At 38.3% G+C, this 21,719-nt stretch overlaps 1 protein-coding gene across 1 annotated transcript; it reads left to right on the forward strand.

The window, feature by feature from the left end:
- Nucleotides 1–8,275: 8,275 nt before the first annotated feature.
- On the forward strand, nt 8,276–12,909 carry LOC102809059 (histamine N-methyltransferase-like). The gene is made up of 4 exons (XM_006821767.3): nt 8,276–8,462; nt 8,820–8,995; nt 10,552–10,699; nt 11,682–12,909. The coding sequence occupies exons 1-4, from the start codon at nt 8,279–8,281 to the stop codon at nt 12,044–12,046; spliced, it is 873 nt and encodes a 290-aa protein (XP_006821830.2). The 5' UTR covers nt 8,276–8,278; the 3' UTR covers nt 12,047–12,909.
- Nucleotides 12,910–21,719: the final 8,810 nt, after the last annotated feature.

The raw sequence follows: 21,719 nt of genomic DNA on the forward strand, positions 1-21,719 counted from the left end.
TTTAACAAAACATTTCTTTATGTCATAGAGCCAATTTGTAACAGTCATCGTCGAAATGTGGACATTTGAAGCATAGCATATATGCTATATACTGACTGTTTACTTTAAATCATTTGCAAATGAAAAAAGATGGCCGCTTGGTTATATACAGGTCTCGCGAGGACGTCGTATTTTTTTCACAGAGTTTCTAGTAAGGGGATTTTGGATATTCGCACCTATATTCTTAGATATTACGGCAACAACATATTCAAGCTTTGAGTTATGATGTACAATCTAAATTCCATTCATTCCGACATTTGAGTAAAAGGCTCTGTAGAGGGCGCACTAAGTACAATGAGTCAATTGTATTATAATTTTGGGGGAATTGTTGAAGCCGGGTGGTGGCGGAGGGCACTGCCCTAATACAAAGGAACAGGTATGTGCCGCATTGTTATCCCGTTTCTAGTCGAGCCGAACTTTCTGCCCTCCAGTTTTCGGATTATTGGTGATTTCAGCACAATTTACGACGATTAAACGCACTATCAACGTTGATCTAATTTGGTCCAGGTTTCAACTGGCTGCGGAGCACTCCCACCCAAATTCCAGGTGAGCCCCCCCCCCCCCGAAAGAAGGGGGATTGAAGTCAATGAATATTCAAAGTGATATTTCAGTAGTCTCGTTCCCTTTTCTAGTTATCGCCGCTGATGGCGCCAACTCGTGCTATCCTCTCCGTTGTCAAAGTATTTGGCGCATTCTCGCGGCAATTGAAGTTCTCTTTCACATTAAACAACACATTAAAGGAGAAGATGGCACCGAATCCATTCCACATTAGTTAGCCCGGTTATATAAATTCTGTAACATGTCTGCCATGATTTATTGGCATCCACGTTTTTAGGAGACGTTACGATTCATGTCTGACCATACACTGTCATTTCTCGCTGCTATGAATCCTGATGAATTCAATATAACTGTAAGACTGATCGTGGATTTCCAAGACTTTATAGCGCGATGTTTTAGGGTTAGTTATGTCACGTTATTTATGCATAAATAAAAAAGGCAAAATGCTCAAAATGCTTCATCGGGGTAAACACTTCCTCTCCCTTGTTTACAGAATTCTGTAGAATTAAGAATTCTTTATCACTATCTTTTTTCATGATAATTAAAAAAAAAATACGTGCTGATTTTCGACTCCGTCTTCGGAACAATATACACACATTTTTACCTCTCCCGTGGGATGTGAGATGAACTACACATAAACACCAATACGGTCGGCAAAAAATTTGGCAATTTGGTAATTGACTTGTAGCTCTTATTTCAAGGCATCACGAAGAAAAAAATTAAAAACTACCAACAATTACTATTACATTAATTCTCGTGAATGCCTAGCAAAGTCCTAGACTTGGAGTGGGTTGCAAATGACTATAGCATAATTATAGTCTATTCCATACACAAAATACGCGCCACATCGCGGTGTGCAGAGTGAAAGCCTCACATATCTTCTATAGTCTAGCTTAAAACATCATAACAGCTCACAAATAGCGGTCAGTGTACATGTTGGCAAGGCACGTGCCGACAGACGGCAGTGTTGGCAAGACACGTGTCCCCGGACAGCATCGGTTGTGACCAGGACGATATGGCAATTAAACGTGTTGCGATAATAGATACCAATATAAAATCATTAACACTTTGTCTAAGCATGATGTCTGTCTATTTATTTATCGAGTGATTAGCATTCAGTGCGCCAATTAATTTAATTAAAATTAATGATATTCTTGTAATGCGTGGTACACACTATTTTTCTGCGCACAAAAACTCTACACACAATCGTGATGCAATTGACCAACCTTAGTGTTTATTATGATTTGGCACGCTGGTTTCACCTCCTATCAATGTGTACGCAAATACAAACTTATCGGATATGGTTAACATTTATACCTTTGTATTGGAAGGCTGATTGAGAGGAAGTCACCTAATAAACTCCAACATCGCATTCTAGAAAGTCGGTTTATTAACACATGTTTTCTGTAACGTCATTAAGTTCTAATTACACTCCAAGCATGTCCAAAATCGCTATATCCGTTTCTGATGGCTTATTAAATGGTAGCAACACATGTTAATAGAATAGCGAATTGATTGCCGTCATTAACACGCTACAGAATAGAGTAATCATGTAATTGGAATTTATTGAATTGCATGCAAATAGGGTACGACTCTCACAAAACGAGGGAGATGTTTCTCAATAAATAGAATTAATCATAAATTCAATGGCAAATACCTGTCACCAAGGATTAATTCTCTTCAAGACGATTTGTACGAATTCTACATCTTTACCTGGGGCAGTTTCCTAGTAACAAGCAGTAGTCATGGTAACGGAAGGTAAGCAGCGCAGAGCTATTACATTTTTACAATAGCCCCTCCAGTAAATATCTATGCGATTATTATCGTTGTTATACATCCGTACTATTCATGTTACCTTGGAAACCTAGCAACATATGAGACAGACTCGTCAAATAAGCGATTTTCTCCTAGTTTGCTGTCAGAGTATGAGTTCCGTGTGTCAAAAAACCACATATACAATTCATACAACGGCGGAAGCATCAACAATACATACTCAGTTTCGCACACGTTGTTATTTCAAACGTGGTTATTTTTCCTCTAGTTTTATCAATAATGATATGACGTCATATGTTGAAGGCTAATATGCCCCCATTTTTATCATCACGCTATAAATGAGAAAACGTTCACTGGGAATTCGGCTTTTACAAATCGTCACATCGCCTGGAAGCCTGGTTTACAAGACACCTGGAAAGCCAACCGAGTACACGCATTATATAGGTAAGTTGTTTCTGTTGTGTTCTCTAGACATTGCATCGAAGCAATTATTTCTTTAATTGGATTTTTACAATTCTGCGAGACAACAGTTTTAAATGAAAACAATGAATACGCTAAGAAGATTGTAGAGTTAGACAGTTATCGGGGCAAATAGAAAATAAGGTCGCGTTACACAAGCCAACTCGTGACGCAGCGCACAAAGCAACAATGAGACAACTCGTAGCACATTTTGATTACATGGAGGTGCGTTTCATAGGCCGAATCACCTGTTTTATGCATTGGAAGACGACTGTCGCATCGCCATTTTTTTGGCGCACAATTTTGTTGTTATATTATAGGTTAATGTTGGTTTTTTGCATTTTTAATACCGGTAATTTTGATTAAGTTATGGTTCAATCGATGTTTAATTGAAGGCTGGATTACATGTCTAAATTACATGTCTAATTGCAGTGGTATAGCTTTCCGCAATAAGAAATTTCAAAACAATGAAGAGGTCATTTTATTTATCAGAAGTTGGTTGGGCAAATAAATATATATAATCTAGATAATGATGGGATATACTGCACTTTTTATTTGTGAAATTTTGTGAAAATAAATTTATTTATTACCTCCACTCACTCGGTATATGGTAAATAATATTTTTAAATGTTTAAGTTCAATTAAATACACAACTGGATTAGTTGTTTGGTAAATGGCGAGACCCGACTGACATACATGTGTTCTAAGAAGAAGAAAACATTTTAGGTCAAAATAATAACGAATAAATTAGCATGAAAATATCTGATTGTTAACAAACTGGTGTATTTGTTTACGAAGATAAAACAGTATTGAGATAATTATTGTTAATAGAACAATCAATCATAATTGTATTTCACAAATTATACTTTTATGTAAGTTATACATTCATTTGTATTGTTTTTTTTCTTATTTTGGGATTGCTGAGTGTCTGTCTGTAGTAAACATAAATATTTTCTAATTTGAATAATCACACTCTGTATGCCATAATTTCTACATACTGTTTTCAAACGGGACTAAGACCCATAGTAATTTTTTGTAAATGTCTAGTCAAATCTGGTGTATAGAAAACTGTGCGAAGACAATCCGTGACGAATCGCGGACATCGTATAAGGATCGAGAATAATTAGCGCATAGCGCACCCTTTACTCCTTCTGTAGATGTCTATCCTAACTAGAATTTTGCAAAGAATTAGCTTTTAATGTTCGTATAACAGATTATACGAACATGATGTCCATCGTTTATAAATTATATGCACTAAGGTGGGGCTAAGGGTGACCAATCATGGCTATGTATTTGTTGTCAAGATAATCAATATTACCAGAGGTACATTACTTGGGGTTTGTAACTACGGTGACATGATACCAAGATCCCGTCACAATCTTGCTCTCGCATAAGCGTTCCAACTCAGAAAAAATGCGAATGCGCATGCCCGAGGTAACTAGGATACTGGGATGTCCAGGTGGATCAAAATAGCTGTCCACGATATGACGGATTACGAGAACTATATTTTCTGTACATTTTCGATGTATTACATTTTTCACTATGATAGTGACAAGAACAGTTTATTTTTTTCATTACAAACCTTGAACATTGATATGCGTCATGTCAGAAGGTCGTAGCCTCAGTCTCGCTATCTACGAGAAGAGACTTGAATGGTATTTTGACATGATGTCACCATACAGTACTATGCGAGTTGCAAACCCCAAGTAATGTACCTCTGATATTACATATAATACATCCTTTACTCATCCTTTGAGACTTTTGGTATTTCCAGCATTGTTTCTGTGCCTCGGCGACGGACAAAGACGCTGCCCGTAGCTACACCATATATTCTGATTGCTCTTGCAAATAAATTTAAATTATCTGTATCGACCGGACTATCAACTTGAAGGACATCCTCCCTTTCCTAAGCATGGCATATTTCATGTCCCAGAATACATTTTGGCTGAGCCTCGGAGCTTTTCGCGTTTGTTTCCAACGCATAACTTGCTTCTGTGCCGAGATGTACTATAGTACGGGGGATGTTGATCCCCGGAAATATACTTTCGCCCACCTCCCACTTGCACGTGTCTATGGCGACTAGTCCAGTAAGAGGTGGAAGTCAGTGCTTTCAATAAAAATAACTGAACATTTAAGTCTTGTAGTAAAAAAAAATATAAATTTATCACAGAAACATATGGTTGATATGACGTTGCGGAAAATAAGAATGTTTGTTGAAATGATCAATATGATCATTAATAGTTATGCATACTTCAGAATCAATGTGAAAGACATTGGCCTTATAAGGAAATATGCGTTTCACCAACAGAAAATGCGGGCGGCAAGGCAGTAAAAATGTAAACTATTTTATTCTTCAGTTTTGCGCTGGGTTTCTCCGAGGATGTGTGTTTTTTTTCTTAATATTTGTGTAGTGAAATTGGTCTTGCAGTATATCCCTGATAGATACGTAATATCAAATATTGTTGATTCATAATCGGTGGCCGCTATATGTTACGCCTTCTATTACCTGCCTAAATGCGCCCACGTGCAATGACATTTTAACATTATTCGTTATTTGTCAAAATGAACAAAGGGAGTCTATTCGCATTTACAGTGATGAAACCCAGAACACTCAGGATAAAGGGTCGATTATTCTCGATTATAATGCGATGGCCGCCATTGGTCACGGATTGAAGACATTCTTCTTATAGATCGCCACTTATTATGTTTAATTATGTAAAAAACATGCAGCTATATATAAAGTTCTGGCAATTGTTATTTTTCAATAGCAGTATTTTCTGCACATATCCTTGGATGGGTGTGCGCCACTGAGAGTTCAATAGTTTTAACAGCATTATAACAAAAATATCTTCTTCAAAATACAAAAAAGTGTGTTTTAATAAAAAAAAAGTACGCGAAAAAGTCAAATTCAAGTAATAAAAAATAAATACATTCAATCAGCCAGTGAATGACAAAGTAACAAAAGTGTAATTAATTGATGATTACTTTAATTATCTAATTTATAACGTCGGGCCAATATTTAGACTGAAAGGTTGATACTTGCAAACATGGTAGAAAATATTACAATACCATATCAATAAATAAATAAATAATAATATTTTGTCACGTTTGATACACATATTTGCATACGAACCAAGTTTTTTATTTTGTTATGAAATTAATAAAATATAATTTCAATGAAACAGTTGTTCATCCATAAAATAAATTCAAATACAACATAACATTAAAAAAATACATTCATTTTTGAATTATAAACAATTCAAATGATAAGTTCAATGAGACGCGGCAGCCAACTTGAGTGACAAGAGAGATGTTTTCCATGAATAACACAGAATAGACAAATCAACGTATCACTAGATTGTCTTCGAAATTTTGAAAGAATTTAAACATGTGATCTACCATCTCAAATGAGTATTAATAAATTATTACTATTAAAAACCAGCAGCATCTGCATCCTGTGACCATGGTTACTTGAGGTCAAATATGAAAACAGAAAATGAACTAAGCACATAGTCAGTAATCATAACCTAAATATTGAAATACATCATAAATTATTAGTAAACATATCTGCCGATTGCGTACAAATCAAATTGAGGGTAGGGTTCAGTTTCTTTTAAATTGTTAAAATATTCAAAAGTATTCATGGCGATTTCTAAACGACATAAAGCTCACAAATAAAAAAAATGACCCAGTTAATTTATGTGAAACTATATTTTATTGGCAAACAAAGTTTTGAGTAATTAAATGATTATTCACCTTGTGAGTCTAAGATGTTGTAAATACTTATGTTTTATTCGTTGTTAACAGTTACACAAGTGCATGATATAGTGTTGTTCTTGAATTATATTACGCCAAGTTATTCTCTTTATACTATGTAACTAGACGTTCGTACTTGTATTCACCTCCAAATTATAGAAAGGAAATAAAATTGAGGCCAATTACCTAATCTTATTCAGCCTTAGATCACTGTTATGTCCATGGATAGCAGGAATCGCGTATGATTGTCGGCTAATTATGCTATTACTGGACTGCAAAAAAAAAAAAAAAAACATTTGCTGAATGCGTGCATCCACCTCCAATGGATTTATTTCTGGGAAACAAATTCTGTCTCAATGCGTTGACAAGTTATGTTCTGCAAAAAATAAGAAACGGCAAAGCACGTATGTGACTGTAAATCACACAAATCTTATAATGTGATTATCAACGAACTTAAAGATGCAATATTGACCAAAACATATATGTTGTTCAATATTATACTGTAGATCAAATCGGATTAAGATTTACCATTAAAAGGATACGCAACAGTGCGCGTTAAATAACAACTACAAAAACAACCAATGCGCATGTGCACTAATTATTATTGTACGTACCAACAAACCCAGTGCACATGCGTATTAGAGAATTTCATTGTTCCTGGAAACGTATACTCAAATGTTAGCTACAGGAACAGCGTGTTCATTTCACGGTAAATCACAGTCCAATGTATCTATAGATACACAGTATCAAACAACAATACTACAAATTATGTGTTATCGTTCTTTCTGAATTGTTAATGTAGTTTCAAAATGGAGATGAGGGGAGTGAGCTATCGAAAACATAAAATTGTCGTCACGGCGACTTATAAATAATGCAAAATACAATGGGAAATGGGTAATTTTAAATATTTATCTGCTACAAAACTGGGAAATTCCGGTCTAAAATATTATTCAAAAAATAAACAATGAAAGTATTCTACAGTTATGCATCAACAAACTCTTCATCTCTACTATATGTTTGCAAATTAATTACTATATTTGGATACAATTTGCGATTTAAAACTGATATATATACTACGGTGTGCAGTTATACAACAATATATCATCGTTTTCAGATGTACCAAATTAGTATAAGAATAGTAACTGAATTCATTGTGATGTATTTGATTCATACACAGTCATAACCTAAGCATTCTAAACATTTTACATATTCCATGTTTTCTGGTATTCCATGTATCCTGGTTTTCCACATTCTATGCTTGACTTTCCTGGTTTTTAGCAATCATAATGCCTAATACGTTCTGGTGTTTCACATTCGGTATTTACTGGTTTTCCACTTTCCATGTTTCCTTTTTTTTCACATTTCATGTTTCCTGAATCCACATTCCATGTTTCCCGATTTTCCACATTCCAAGTTTCCCGATTTTCCACATTCCAAGTTCCCTGATTCTCCGTGTTTCATGGTTTACTACATTCCACGTTGTTTTTGGATTATCCCCTGCCATGTTTTATGGTGTTCCATATTCCATGCGGCCTACATTTACTTGCACCGAATATAAATGCCTTGCATACGTATACACTCAGGCTCTCTTATCTTTTATCCGATAATATATATTCTTGTTTCCATGACAACAGACTCACTACTTGCCTGCCTATCTTCACATCACACACACACGTGTTCTTGAATTATGTCAATGAAAAGTCTGTACAACAATCATGAACGATACATGGAATCGTTTCACGAGTTTCTTCGCTTGTCAGACGAGCATAATGTCATGGTTAATTGGATAGAAGGTTCGCGTGGAATACCCGACGTGTTACGTCGTTTGCCGAAAGCTGGCGAAGCTATCAAAGTACTCGGAGTGGGCAGTGGTTCAGGTAAGTGACGGTACAACGGTACGGTTGTAGAGGGCGTCCTTGGAAGTATATTTCTAAAGTTTAAGCTTAAACCGATTTACCGCAATATGCATCCCTGACGTAGTGAGCATTCATAAAATATATAGTTTGGTTTTGTTTTAAAACAATTTTTCCATGTAACTTATTTTGCGTGAGTTTTACTTCCTGAAAACCTGTAGTACATCCTTAAATACATATTGCTCCCCGGACGCAAGTTCATAATTTTAATCTATGGAAACGTTTTTTGGAAGCATGATTTCATCACAAATGAGTCCAAAATATCCGCGTCAAAAATACAAGTACATTTTGATTTTGATTTTGACAATAATCGGTCTACAGGTGAAATGGACGAACGAATATTAACACAACTTTTGAAGAACTATAGCGAAATATGCTGCCGGGTGGTGGAACCAAGTTTCAAACAACTGTCTCAATACAAAACACTGATAAAAAGCAACCATCAACTGAGTGAAGTGAAGTTTGAATGGAGGCAGCAGACATCGTCTGAGTATATGGTGAGTTCACAGTAAATCCATATCAAGGAAAATAAATATCATTTTTAACCATTAAACGTATCATCAGATTGCCTTATTGTACAGTCTGATTTTATTTTATTTTATAATGTTGTTACAAATAAAACAATATTTGACTGGTGGGTTTAAAAATAATTTTCTCCATTGCCAAGCAAGGATTACTTTCCAATAGAATACTTAGCCATACCTTGCACACAAACACAATGCTTCTTCGTATAAGACGTCCCTGTGTTATCTCAGTCTGTGTAAGTGTTGTGACACAGGCGAAGGGAATATTTTACATCTTACTTCTCTGCAATGTGATTGTGGAGTGTTAGTTATAGTGGATAAACGTTTTCCGAAAAATATTTCGAAAAACAATCTATACAATATAGAAATGCAATATTGACGAAAACTTATATTTTGTTAGATACTGTGGACTGAATCGGACTATCGTAAACTAACATTGCTCCATGCGTTTGCAGGTCACACAACAGTGTTTGTTAGAAAAAAATCAAAATACGCTTATACTAATATGCTTATGCAAGTTTATTGATTGTTATTGTACGAGCCAAACAGCCAGTAGTCGGATATATGCTACAAAGCAGTGTTTTCAGGGCATAATAAATCATAGTTCAATGTAGTCATAAATATACAGAGTCGAGCAACAGTATTAAAAATTATATGTTCCCGCTCATTTTGCATCTTATAAAAAATACAATAAAACAGTATGATCGCCAAACTATATAGTGAAACAATCATATGTAGCACAAGATTAGACACAGTATGGAAGTTGCCAATTATTAGAAAATTAAAATAACGTTTAACATGTCCTCCTATAGCAATTGTTTCAAAAACGTAATTTGTTTGTTTTTTAAACAAATGATTTGCACCAGGTCTGTCAAAAACAAAAGTTGGTGACCTTTGTCGATATCAATAATTATATGTAAATTTGTCGTCCCTGTTTAATAGATATTTGTCTCAGTTCGCGTAAATGAGGTGACAATTAAGCATCGCGTTCCAGGAACATGCATGAGAAATTAAACGTTGAATTAGAGATAATGAAAAATTATGTTCAATTTAGAATCAGTTTTTGAATGTTGTTTTAATGCAAACTGAAATTTAGATTCGAGCATCATTGTGTTATCCACGCAGCGTGTGTGTCATAGAGCAGTGCATTCAAGGGCATGCTGCCCTCAGCGGTGCAAGTCGAAGGTTCTGGAATATGTCGATTTCATACGTATATACAACATATCTGGCGAGATAGTGTGAAATTGTGTCCTCTGTCGTGTGTTTAGCTGTAGGAGCTTTGTCAATAGCAGTTTGGACTGGTGTTACACAAACATAATTTACGTATTAACTTATTTATTTGTCAGTTCCGTCGAGTAGTCGATAGTTCCTGGTGTCAACAATTAATCAGTAAACTACATGTTCGTGCAATCAATCAATTATTTAATTGATATATCACACTTAACGATGCTTTTGTAGGCGTATCTTAACAATGGCAGTGGCTGCAGCGTGTACCTAATACAACTATCTTGTCTTTTTTTCCACTCCAGTCGACAGTGGGTACTGAGGCCATCAAGTTTGATTTGGTTCACTTAATTCAAATGCTCTATTACGTGCCGGATATAGAGTCCACCATCATGGATTTTTACCGCCACCATCTAGCAGCCAATGGTGTTATGATAATTATACACGTGTCAGGTAGGTTACCTATTCGAACGACAAAAAAGCAGTTTTAAACTCATAGTTGCTGTTGGCATAGGAAGTAAAGTAAGCAAATAACACCGAATAAACGGCAAGGTAGATACTACGTCAAATTATAGTAAATTGACGTAGTATCTACCTTGCCGTTTATTCGGTGTTATTTGCTTACTAAAAAAAAGCAGTGGCGGATCCAGATTACGCATAGCTTCTCTGCGATTTTCGCTCCGTAATGTTAAGCGAAGCTCCCCCCCCCCCCAATACTTTTTGCTGGATCCGCCACTGAAAAAAATCATTTGATGGTTTACCCTGAGACGTATGGTTTTTGTTATTGGACGTGGTATAGGTGTGGCCAGATGACTACGGAGGAAGGAGTGTCAATATCTCGGTGCAGACAGTATTATACGTGAGCGCCAGCCAAATTATAAGTACATAGATAACTTACCAAGCATGAGTGGCTGAATTATTTACTACATTGGTGGAATACGTTGACAGTTGAAATAAAGTGATTGAAGTTACGAGATGGGGCAAGAAAAATATGAATATCATAACCCGCTGAAAGTCATTATTTTTTCGGCTAATATTTTATTGCAAGCAAAATTTCGTGCATTTTATGCATTTTTCTAAAATGGTTTTGATAATTTTGTTAATCTCGCGAAAACAGTGACATGCTCAGTAGATGCAAAAACTGTAGAGAATTTACCTCAGCCTATATTTTTGGTTGTCTCCTTCACTGTCTGAAAGCCAATCAACGATATTGCACGGTTGAGAATCGCCGGAATTAAGTTTCAAGGATATGCAAATGAACTAGAACTTCCTTGGCAAAAACTTTATATGTCGTAATTCAAGTTCACCCTAGCTAGATCATGGTGTATAGACATATTATTGAGACGGTTACAAATCAACATGCATACGATGGTCTACTACACACCCGCACCAATATACAATATTTCAATATATTCTTAATCTCCCCCAAATGTAGGCCTTGGTGCATGGGGACAGCTGTGGCAGAAATTCGGAAGACAGTTGCCTCAAAACGACCACTGTAACTATGCCACTGGAAAGACGATCAAAGACATTCTTGACAAGAATAAACTAAATTACGAAAAAATTGAACTGCCATCGTACTTCCAAATCGACGATTGTTTCCGAGAAACGTCGAATGTCGGTTCATTACTAGTGGATTTTATCACTGAAGTTGAGTATTTCATGGAAACTGCGCCACGTGATCTCAAGGTGAACATCATGCAAGAATTACGAAGTGACAAGTGTTCGTATAAAAATAATAAGAAGATATATTTTAAAAACGATCTTGTTGCGTTCGTGATTCAAAAACCAACTTGCTAAATATGATCATTTAGGTAGTCCTGACATCACCTGACTTTTTTACGTCGGCATTGTGATGATATTGCAAACCAGAAAGGTAAACGATATATTTCGTAACTTAGTAACACCGGTACCTAATTTTTGGAATGCGCTTACTATAACCTTAATAAGTACTATATTCTCTAGTGATGGTGCGCCCCCTGTGGTGGGAAAAATTACAAAATTCGAATAATCACGAAAGAAATAAAAAGATAAAACATATTAAGTGATATGTGAATGGTTGGTAATTGTGTGTGACATATTCTACTAAAATTGACCTCTCTCAGGCTTTCAAATTGGTTATGCCAGTTTACGCCGCCTACGACGAAGAACTTATAGCATAATAATAAAATGAACTTCATTGGAATTCGTTGCACTCTAGGTTTAGTCATATTGTTGTCGCTTTGCTATATTTTTTTTTATATCTTTGTGTAGTCTATAGATAAGAGATGTTCAAAATTGGCATAAACTGTGTGCGTGTTTGTGGTCGGGTGAAAATGTCGATATCTGCCTATTTACTCTTATCACAGCGCTGAAGGCGCATTTCTTAGTTTTTGTTTTGTTCTTGTGTGTAATGAGATTATTTAATTTCTCATTCACGGCAACGTGCTCATCATTCCAACATTCGCTCCATGGAAGTGATTGTTTGTTAGACGGTTTACGCCAATAGTTTACTTTATAGATGAGTTGCCATGGTGACGGGAAGAGCAATTTATATGTTGCGGTGTGATACATGTCATTGTTAACCCAAATTGTAGTGCTCACATGTAACAATCTTGTTATTGTGTATTGTATTGTAATGTTACTAATTACGAAATACAATAAGGGGTAAATTGTCAGAATAATCGTTTTATCAATATCGATGAGTAGATCTTTGCAGTCGGTGCGCAGGTCAAATAAGTTGATATCTGCACTAATACGTGTGTACATATGTCGCTATAATCCCGCTCACGCGTTCCTGGTCACGTCATAGTTTCTGTATAGGAATGTTCGTATCACAATGGGTTCGTCGTACAGTGACTTCCATGACGTCTATTCATACATGCACAGGCCCGATGTTCGCGGAATTACATGATAGTATCGCTTTCGGTTCCTTTATTTTGAGCTGCTGCGATTTATCGGCGTGTTTCTGCCAGGGTACGCTGTTGTGTCATAGGATGATGATAGACATTCATGTGCAAGCTGCCGGCACGTGTTTTAAGTCCAGTTGAATTAGCGGGGTATAGTGTTACCATGGATGTACTAAGGATGTTCTTAGTACATCCATGGTGTTACAATTCGCCCGTGTTTAATCACATAGCCAGAACATACTAGTTTATTTTCAATTCATTGTAGTAGTACAGTGGATAGCTCACCGATGAGGCTGTGTGTTCGTGGCAAAATGTCTGGCCACGCCACTAAATACAGTGGTATTACGTTTGACCGATGTATGCCAGTCTCACCTAATATAATTGATTATTGCGCGCGTACGCGTGCGCAGTGACTGGTTGACGAAAAGCGGTCGTTCGCACCTGAAAATAAAACAAAGGCGTTATTCGCTGCTTCTGTTACTAAATATTCGTGTGTGCGTTCCTGCCAATGCATGCTGGTTGGCAAAAATGTAAACATATGACGTCATATTGGGACGGCCTACTAGTATAATGCTCTTTTCGGTACATACTGGGCGCCAAATATTTTCGCGCCAATTCAGTTATCCGCGAAGTTTGTATGGGTCGCGGTAGTCTTCTTATCAAGATGGTATACATAATGGTTGATTCAGATATAGTGAAAATGACACGTACTCGAATGGTCACATGCAAAAGTTATTGTTGACGATGAGATTGAAGGCGTTCCAATTTCGGGATATTTCTCAATGTGCTGCTTACAATCACCAAATCTAATTAAAATCCGATGTCAGTAGAAGCTCCTGCCACTTTTAAATCCAGTTGGGTAACTATAACGGCTAGCTAATTATTTATGCAAGTTACATTCGAGCAGCTTCCCATTGGCGTATTTACCATCAGTGACGGCGGCACGGGGGGGGGGGGCAGTTGGGGTGGACGCCCAAAAAATGCGAGACCAGGTGGTGAGCAGACCCCCCATGCAAAAATTCGTGCCGCCGCCTCTGACCATCGGGCGTGTGACACGAGTTCGGATTGGTTTCTGCTCTTGGAAGATCTGAACGCGACTCACATATGTAGTTGCTCAGATTACTTAGTCTAGTGGAAGCGACTGATAATCTCTACTTACCTAGATTCTTAACCAGAATGATATTTACCAATAATTGCACCGAATGGGATATTCATATTGTGCAACACACTTCAGCGACAGTTTGCAAAAAAACACGGTAGAACAGGATATTTATGTATTTATTTATTTATTTATTTATTTATTTATTTATTTATTTATTTATTTATTTATTTATTTATTTATTTATTTATTTATTTATTTATTTATTATGTAAATTAGTACTGCAATCTTTTACTTTATTAACGTCACCTTGTGAGCAATTTGATTGAGAATAAATTAAGATAACCCGGTTCCATGCCTGTCGGGAATACAGTCAGATAAATTTAGAACAAAATAATCAAATATATACCAATATCTAAATCTGTGTGATTGACACGTATCTCAACATGCCATACGTCAACCTCCGAATAAAGAACACTATATTCACACACCGTGACGATCCCGTCATATATATAACCGGATTACGGGATACTAAGCTGAAATAAAACGCATTCGAAGAAGTGTCAATCCTGGTAGTTACAGACCACACACTATTCATTTAGTGTTCACTGTACACACTGGCAATTTATCTTGGCGGGGATTACATCTGTGCGTCACTGCGTGATCGGAGTACAATAGTTTATTTCGGGCAGTAATGAATAATATGATAATTTCACAGGACGCGATCACAGTCGCCTAGTAAGTGCAATGTTCCATAACAGTACTCCACGTTGATTCAATTCTTTTCTCAACATAAAACAGTGTTTGCAGTCGTAGCTTTCACATACACATGAAACTCGACGCTGTGAATAGACTTCTACATGGAGTTCTACGGGTATTTTCATTTCAGCAGCGCTACTACACTGGGTGCTAACAATTCGCAGAATTCTCTGAGTAGCGCCCTCTATTGACGAAGCGTTCCAGTGACGTAAATTCGCGACAGGAACGCAGTTCAAAGAATGATTCGTAGTCGTCTATAAATAGCTTCTTTTCTTATATTCTAAATGACGAACGACTACACATCCATATCTACGTAATTTTGACGTCATGTCAACTCTTCATTGCTAGAAGGGGCGGGTGACTTGTAAGGGAGGTGTTCAGACAATCAGATGCAAACGTCATTGTTGATGACGCATTTTCAATGTGACAGTTTATAGAATTACTAACTGTTACTATAATAGTGTCTTTACGGTGAACATGAATCGGAGGTTAATGTAACCAGCCGCAGTGCACCACCATCATGAATCGTTTAACAAATACACATTATAGTTCGGACATACATACGAAACATTATTCACGAAGGTACCCACAAGTACATCCCATAATTATTACATATTGCATTGGCTACATTGTATATAATTGTTACGTTTTGATTGTGATTAAATCCGTCATTCAAATAACGTGTCTGCTTTCGTGTCTGCCAAGTATTGGGACAAGAAACGATGATCCCTGTCACCATAGAATCACATAACCATGTCTTTACAAACACACACTCAGCTCGTGTCCCCCATTAACCTGCTGTGACAATCTAGAATCAGACAATCAGTGTTGATGGCCATGCGTCAAGATAATTAATATTAACCGTCCTTTTTTCGAACACTGTATGGTAAGTACGTTATTTATAACGATGCTGTGTTATGAAGGGCCATTGACATGCTTTCGACGAACATAATTGAAAGTTATTTTACTCCGTCTGTTACTGCCAGGCGTTTCTGATATGCTCTATGTAATTCCAAATACTGTTTAACCACACATTGAGTACGAGTGTATCCGTTCTCTTAAACTTATGGATTGTTTTTTCAGGTATTTTGAAGTACGTTCATGGAAGAAATTGCCATAAGTTAATTCTATCGAGTAAAGGCAAAATATGTAGTTGTGTAAGTATTATCAGTGAACAGGTCTGCGTAGACACTTGCAGTTTCTGATAGCTCGCCTCGACGCCTCGGCACAAGTCAAGTTGCTGTCATTGTGCATAGCTAACCAATATACCCTCAATCGCCGTAGACGGCGTCCTCTTGTAAACTGTTTCCACGACACTTTACAACTGATAGGACGTACTTGTCACAGTTCTGTCTCGTTCATATCTCGCGACAAGTTCACCATCGATGCACATTTTTGAAATTGGTCCTCTGAGGTTCTAGTCTGGTTGTCCGGACTTTCATATGGTTCATTATTATTGGTGACAATTACTACTGGCGTGCACACTGGCGTTGGTGTAGCTGTGTGATCGATCATCAGGCTTTCGGATGAACAAGGCTTCCAGTGTCTTGAGAGAGACGAAAACAAAACAGAACTAAACTCATAAATCTGACAAAGGTTAACTAACAATATTTGGTAGACTTAAAATAAATACTAAAAATCAAACCGGCTTTCGGTTAAATAATCCCTCTTATTGAGAAATTATGTACATGTATATTGAAGTAGGTAAAGATACCACATTTTCTCTAATAGAGGCACTGTGTGCATACATAATGAAGCAGGACTAGCTAACCCTTACAAAATACCACATTGTCTCTGATAGAGGCACTGTGTGGATACATAATGAAGCAGGACTGGCTAACCCTTACAACATACCACATTGTCTCTGATAGAGGCACTGTGTGCATAGATACTGAAGCAGGACTAGCTAACCCTTACAACATACCGCATTGTCTCTGATATAGGCACTGTGTGCATACATAATGAAGCATGACTAGCTAACCCTTACAAAATACCGCATTGTCTCTGATAGAGGCACTGTGTGCATACATACTGAAGCAGGACTAGCTAACCCTTACAACATACCGCATTGTCTCTGATATAGGCACTGTGTGCATACATAATGAAGCAGGACTAGCTAACCCTTACAACATACCACATTGTCTCTGATAGAGGCACCGTGTGCATACATACTGAAGCAGGACTAGCTAACCCTTACAACATACCACATTGTCTCTGATAGAGGCACTGTGTGCATACATACTGAAGCAGGACAGGCTAACCCTTACAACATACCACATTGTCTCTGATATAGGCACTGTGTGCATACATACTGAAGCAGGACTAGCTAACCCTTACAACATACCACATTGTCTCTGATATAGGCACTGTGTGCATACATACTGAAGCAGGACTAGCTAACCCTTACAACATACCGCATTGTCTCTGATAGAGGCACTGTGTGCATACATACTGAAGCAGGACTAGCTAACCCTTACAACATACCACATTGTCTCTGATATAGGCACCGTGTGCATACATACTGAAGCAGGACTGGCTAACCCTTACAACATACCGCATTGTCTCTGATATAGGCACTGTGTGCATACATACTGAAGCAGGACTGGCTAACCCTTACAACATACCACATTGTCTCGGATATAGGCACTGTGTGCATACATACTGAAGCAGGACTAGCTAACCCTTACAATATACCACATTGTCTCTGATAGAGGCACTGTGTGCATACATACTGAAGCAGGACTTGCTAACCCTTACAACATACCGCATTGTCTCTGATATAGGCACTGTATGCATACAAACTGAAACAGGACTGGCTAACCCTTACAACATACCGCATTGTCTCTGATATAGGCACTGTGTGCATACATACTGAAGCAGGACTAGCTAACCCTTACAACATACCACATTGTCTCTGATAGAGGCACTGTATGCATACATATTGAAGCAGGACTGGCTAACCCTTACAACATACCACATTGTCTCTGATAGAGGCACTGTGTGCATACATACTGAAGCAGGACTAGCTAACCCTTACAACATACCACATTGTCTCTGATAGAGGCACTGTGTGCATACATACTGAAGCAGGACTAGCTAACCCTTACAACATACCACATTGTCTCTGATATAGGCACCGTGTGCATACATACTGAAGCAGGACTGGCTAACCCTTACAACATACCGCATTGTCTCTGATATAGGCACTGTGTGCATACATACTGAAGCAGGACTGGCTAACCCTTACAACATACCACATTGTCTCGGATATAGGCACTGTGTGCATACATACTGAAGCAGGACTAGCTAACCCTTACAATATACCACATTGTCTCTGATAGAGGCACTGTGTGCATACATACTGAAGCAGGACTTGCTAACCCTTACAACATACCGCATTGTCTCTGATATAGGCACTGTATGCATACAAACTGAAACAGGACTGGCTAACCCTTACAACATACCGCATTGTCTCTGATATAGGCACTGTGTGCATACATACTGAAGCAGGACTAGCTAACCCTTACAACATACCACATTGTCTCTGATAGAGGCACTGTATGCATACATACTGAAGCAGGACTGGCTAACCCTTACAACATACCACATTGTCTCTGATAGAGGCACTGTGTGCATACATACTGAAGCAGGACTAGCTAACCCTTACAACATACCACATTGTCTCTGATATAGGCACTGTGTGCATACATACTGAAGCAGGACTAGCTAACCCTTACAACATACCACATTGTATCTGATAGAGGCACTGTGTGCATACATACTGAAGCAGGACTGGCTAACCCTTACAACATACCACATTGTCTCTGATATAGGCACTGTGTGCATACATACTGAAGCAGGACTGGCTAACCCTTACAACATACCACATTGTCTCTGATAGAGGCACTGTGTGCATACACACTGAAGCAGGACTGGCTAACCCTTACAACATACCACATTGTCTCTGATATAGGCACTGTGTGCATACATACTGAAGCAGGACTAGCTAACCCTTACAACATACCACATTGTCTTTGATATAGGCACTGTGTGCATACATACTGAAGCAGGACTAGCTAACCCTTACAACATACCGCATTGTCTCTGATAGAGGCACTGTGTGCATACATACTGAAGCAGGACTAGCTAACCCTTACAACATACCACATTGTCTTTGATAGAAGCACTATGTGCATACATAATGAAGCAGGACTAGCTAACCCTTACAACATACCACATTGTCTCTGATATAGGCACTGTGTGCATACATACTGAAGCAGGACTAGCTAACCCTTACAAAATACCACATTGTCTCTGATAGAGGCACTGTGTGCATACATACTGAAGCAGGACTGGCTAACCCTTACAACATACCACATTGTCTCTGATAGAGGCACTGTGTGCATACATACTGAAGCAGGACTAGCTAACCCTTACAACATACCACATTGTCTCTGATATAGGCACCGTGTGCATACATACTGAAGCAGGACTGGCTAACCCTTACAACATACCACATTGTCTCTGATATAGGCACTGTGTGCATACATACTGAAGCAGGACTGGCTAACCCTTACAACATACCACATTGTCTCTGATATAGGCACTGTGTGCATACATACTGAAGCAGGACTGGCTAACCCTTACAACATACCACATTGTCTCTGATAGAGGCACTGTGTGCATACAAACTGAAGCAGGACTGGCTAACCCTTACAACATACCACATTGTCTCTGATAGAGGCACTGTGTGCATACATACTGAAGCAGGACTAGCTAACCCTTACAACATACCACATTGTCTCTGATAGAGGCACTGTGTGCATACATACTGAAGCAGGACTAGCTAACCCTTACAACATACCGCATTGTCTCTGATAGAGGCACTGTGTGCATACATACTGAAGCAGGACTAGCTAACCCTTACAACATACCGCATTGTCTCTGATATAGGCACTGTATGCATACAAACTGAAGCAGGACTGGCTAACCCTTACAACATACCACATTGTCTCTGATAGAGGCACTGTATGCATACATACTGAAGCAGGACTAGCTAACCCTTACAACATACCACATTGTCTCTGATATAGGCACTGTGTGCATACATACTGAGGCAGGACTGGCTAACCCTTACAACATACCACATTGTCTCTGATAGAGGCACTGTATGCATACATACTGAAGCAGGACTAGCTAACCCTTACAACATACCACATTGTCTCTGATATAGGCACTGTATGCATACATACTGAAGCAGGACTAGCTAACCCTTACAACATACCACATTGTCTCTGATAGAGGCACTGTGTGCATACATACTGAAGCAGGACTGGCTAACCCTTACAATATACCACATTGTCTCTAATATAGGCACTGTGTGCATACATACTGAGGCAGGACTAGCTAACCCTTACAAAATACCACATTGTCTCTGATATAGGCACTGTGTGCATACATACTGAAGCAGGACTAGCTAACCCTTACAACATACCACATTGTCTCTGATAGAGGCACCGTGTGCATACATACTGAAGCAGGACTAGCTAACCCTTACAACATACCACATTGTCTCGGATATAGGCACTGTGTGCATACATACTGAAGCAGGACTGGCTAACCCTTACAACATACCACATTGTCTCTGATAGAGGCACTGTGTGCATACATACTGAAGCAGGACTAGCTAACCCTTACAAAATACCACATTGTCTCTGATAGAGGCACTGTGTGCATACATACTGAAGCTGGACTAGCTAACCCTTACAAAATACCACATTGTCTCTGATATAGGCACTGTGTGCACACATACTGAAGCAGGACTATCTAACCCTTACAACATACCACATTGTCTCGGATATAGGCACTGTGTGCATACATACTGAAGCAGGACTAGCTAACCCTTACAACATACCACATTGTCTCTGATAGAGGCACTGTATGCATACATACTGAAGCAGGACTAGCTAACCCTTACAAAATACCGCATTGTCTCTGATATAGGCACTGTGTGCATACATACTGAAGCAGGACTAGCTAACCCTTACAACATACCACATTGTCTCTGATATAGGCACTGTGTGCATACATACTGAAGCAGGACTAGCTAACCCTTACAACATACCACATTGTCTCTGATAGAGGCACTGTATGCATACATACTGAAGCAGGACTAGCTAACCCTTACAAAATACCGCATTGTCTCTGATATAGGCACTGTGTGCATACATACTGAAGCAGGACTAGCTAACCCTTACAACGTACCACATTGTCTCTGATAGAGGCACTGTGTGCATACATACTGAAGCAGGACTGGCTAACCCTTACAACATACCACATTGTCTCTGATAGAGGCACTGTGTGCATACATACTGAAGCAGGACTGGCTAACCCTTACAACATACCACATTGTATCTGATAGAGGCACTGTGTACATACATACTGAAGCAGGACTAGCTAACCCTTACAACATACCACATTGTCTCTGATATAGGCACTGTGTGCATACATACTGAAGCAGGACTAGCTAACCCTTACAACATACCACATTGTCTCTGATAGAGGCACTGTATGCATACATACTGAAGCAGGACTAGCTAACCCTTACAAAATACCGCATTGTCTCTGATATAGGCACTGTGTGCATACATACTGAAGCAGGACTAGCTAACCCTTACAACGTACCACATTGTCTCTGATAGAGGCACTGTGTGCATACGTACTGAAG

This window comes from Saccoglossus kowalevskii, chromosome 8, assembly GCF_978046115.1.
Source record: "Saccoglossus kowalevskii chromosome 8, keSacKowa6.1, whole genome shotgun sequence".
In the NCBI taxonomy this organism is placed as follows: domain Eukaryota; kingdom Metazoa; phylum Hemichordata; class Enteropneusta; family Harrimaniidae; genus Saccoglossus; species Saccoglossus kowalevskii.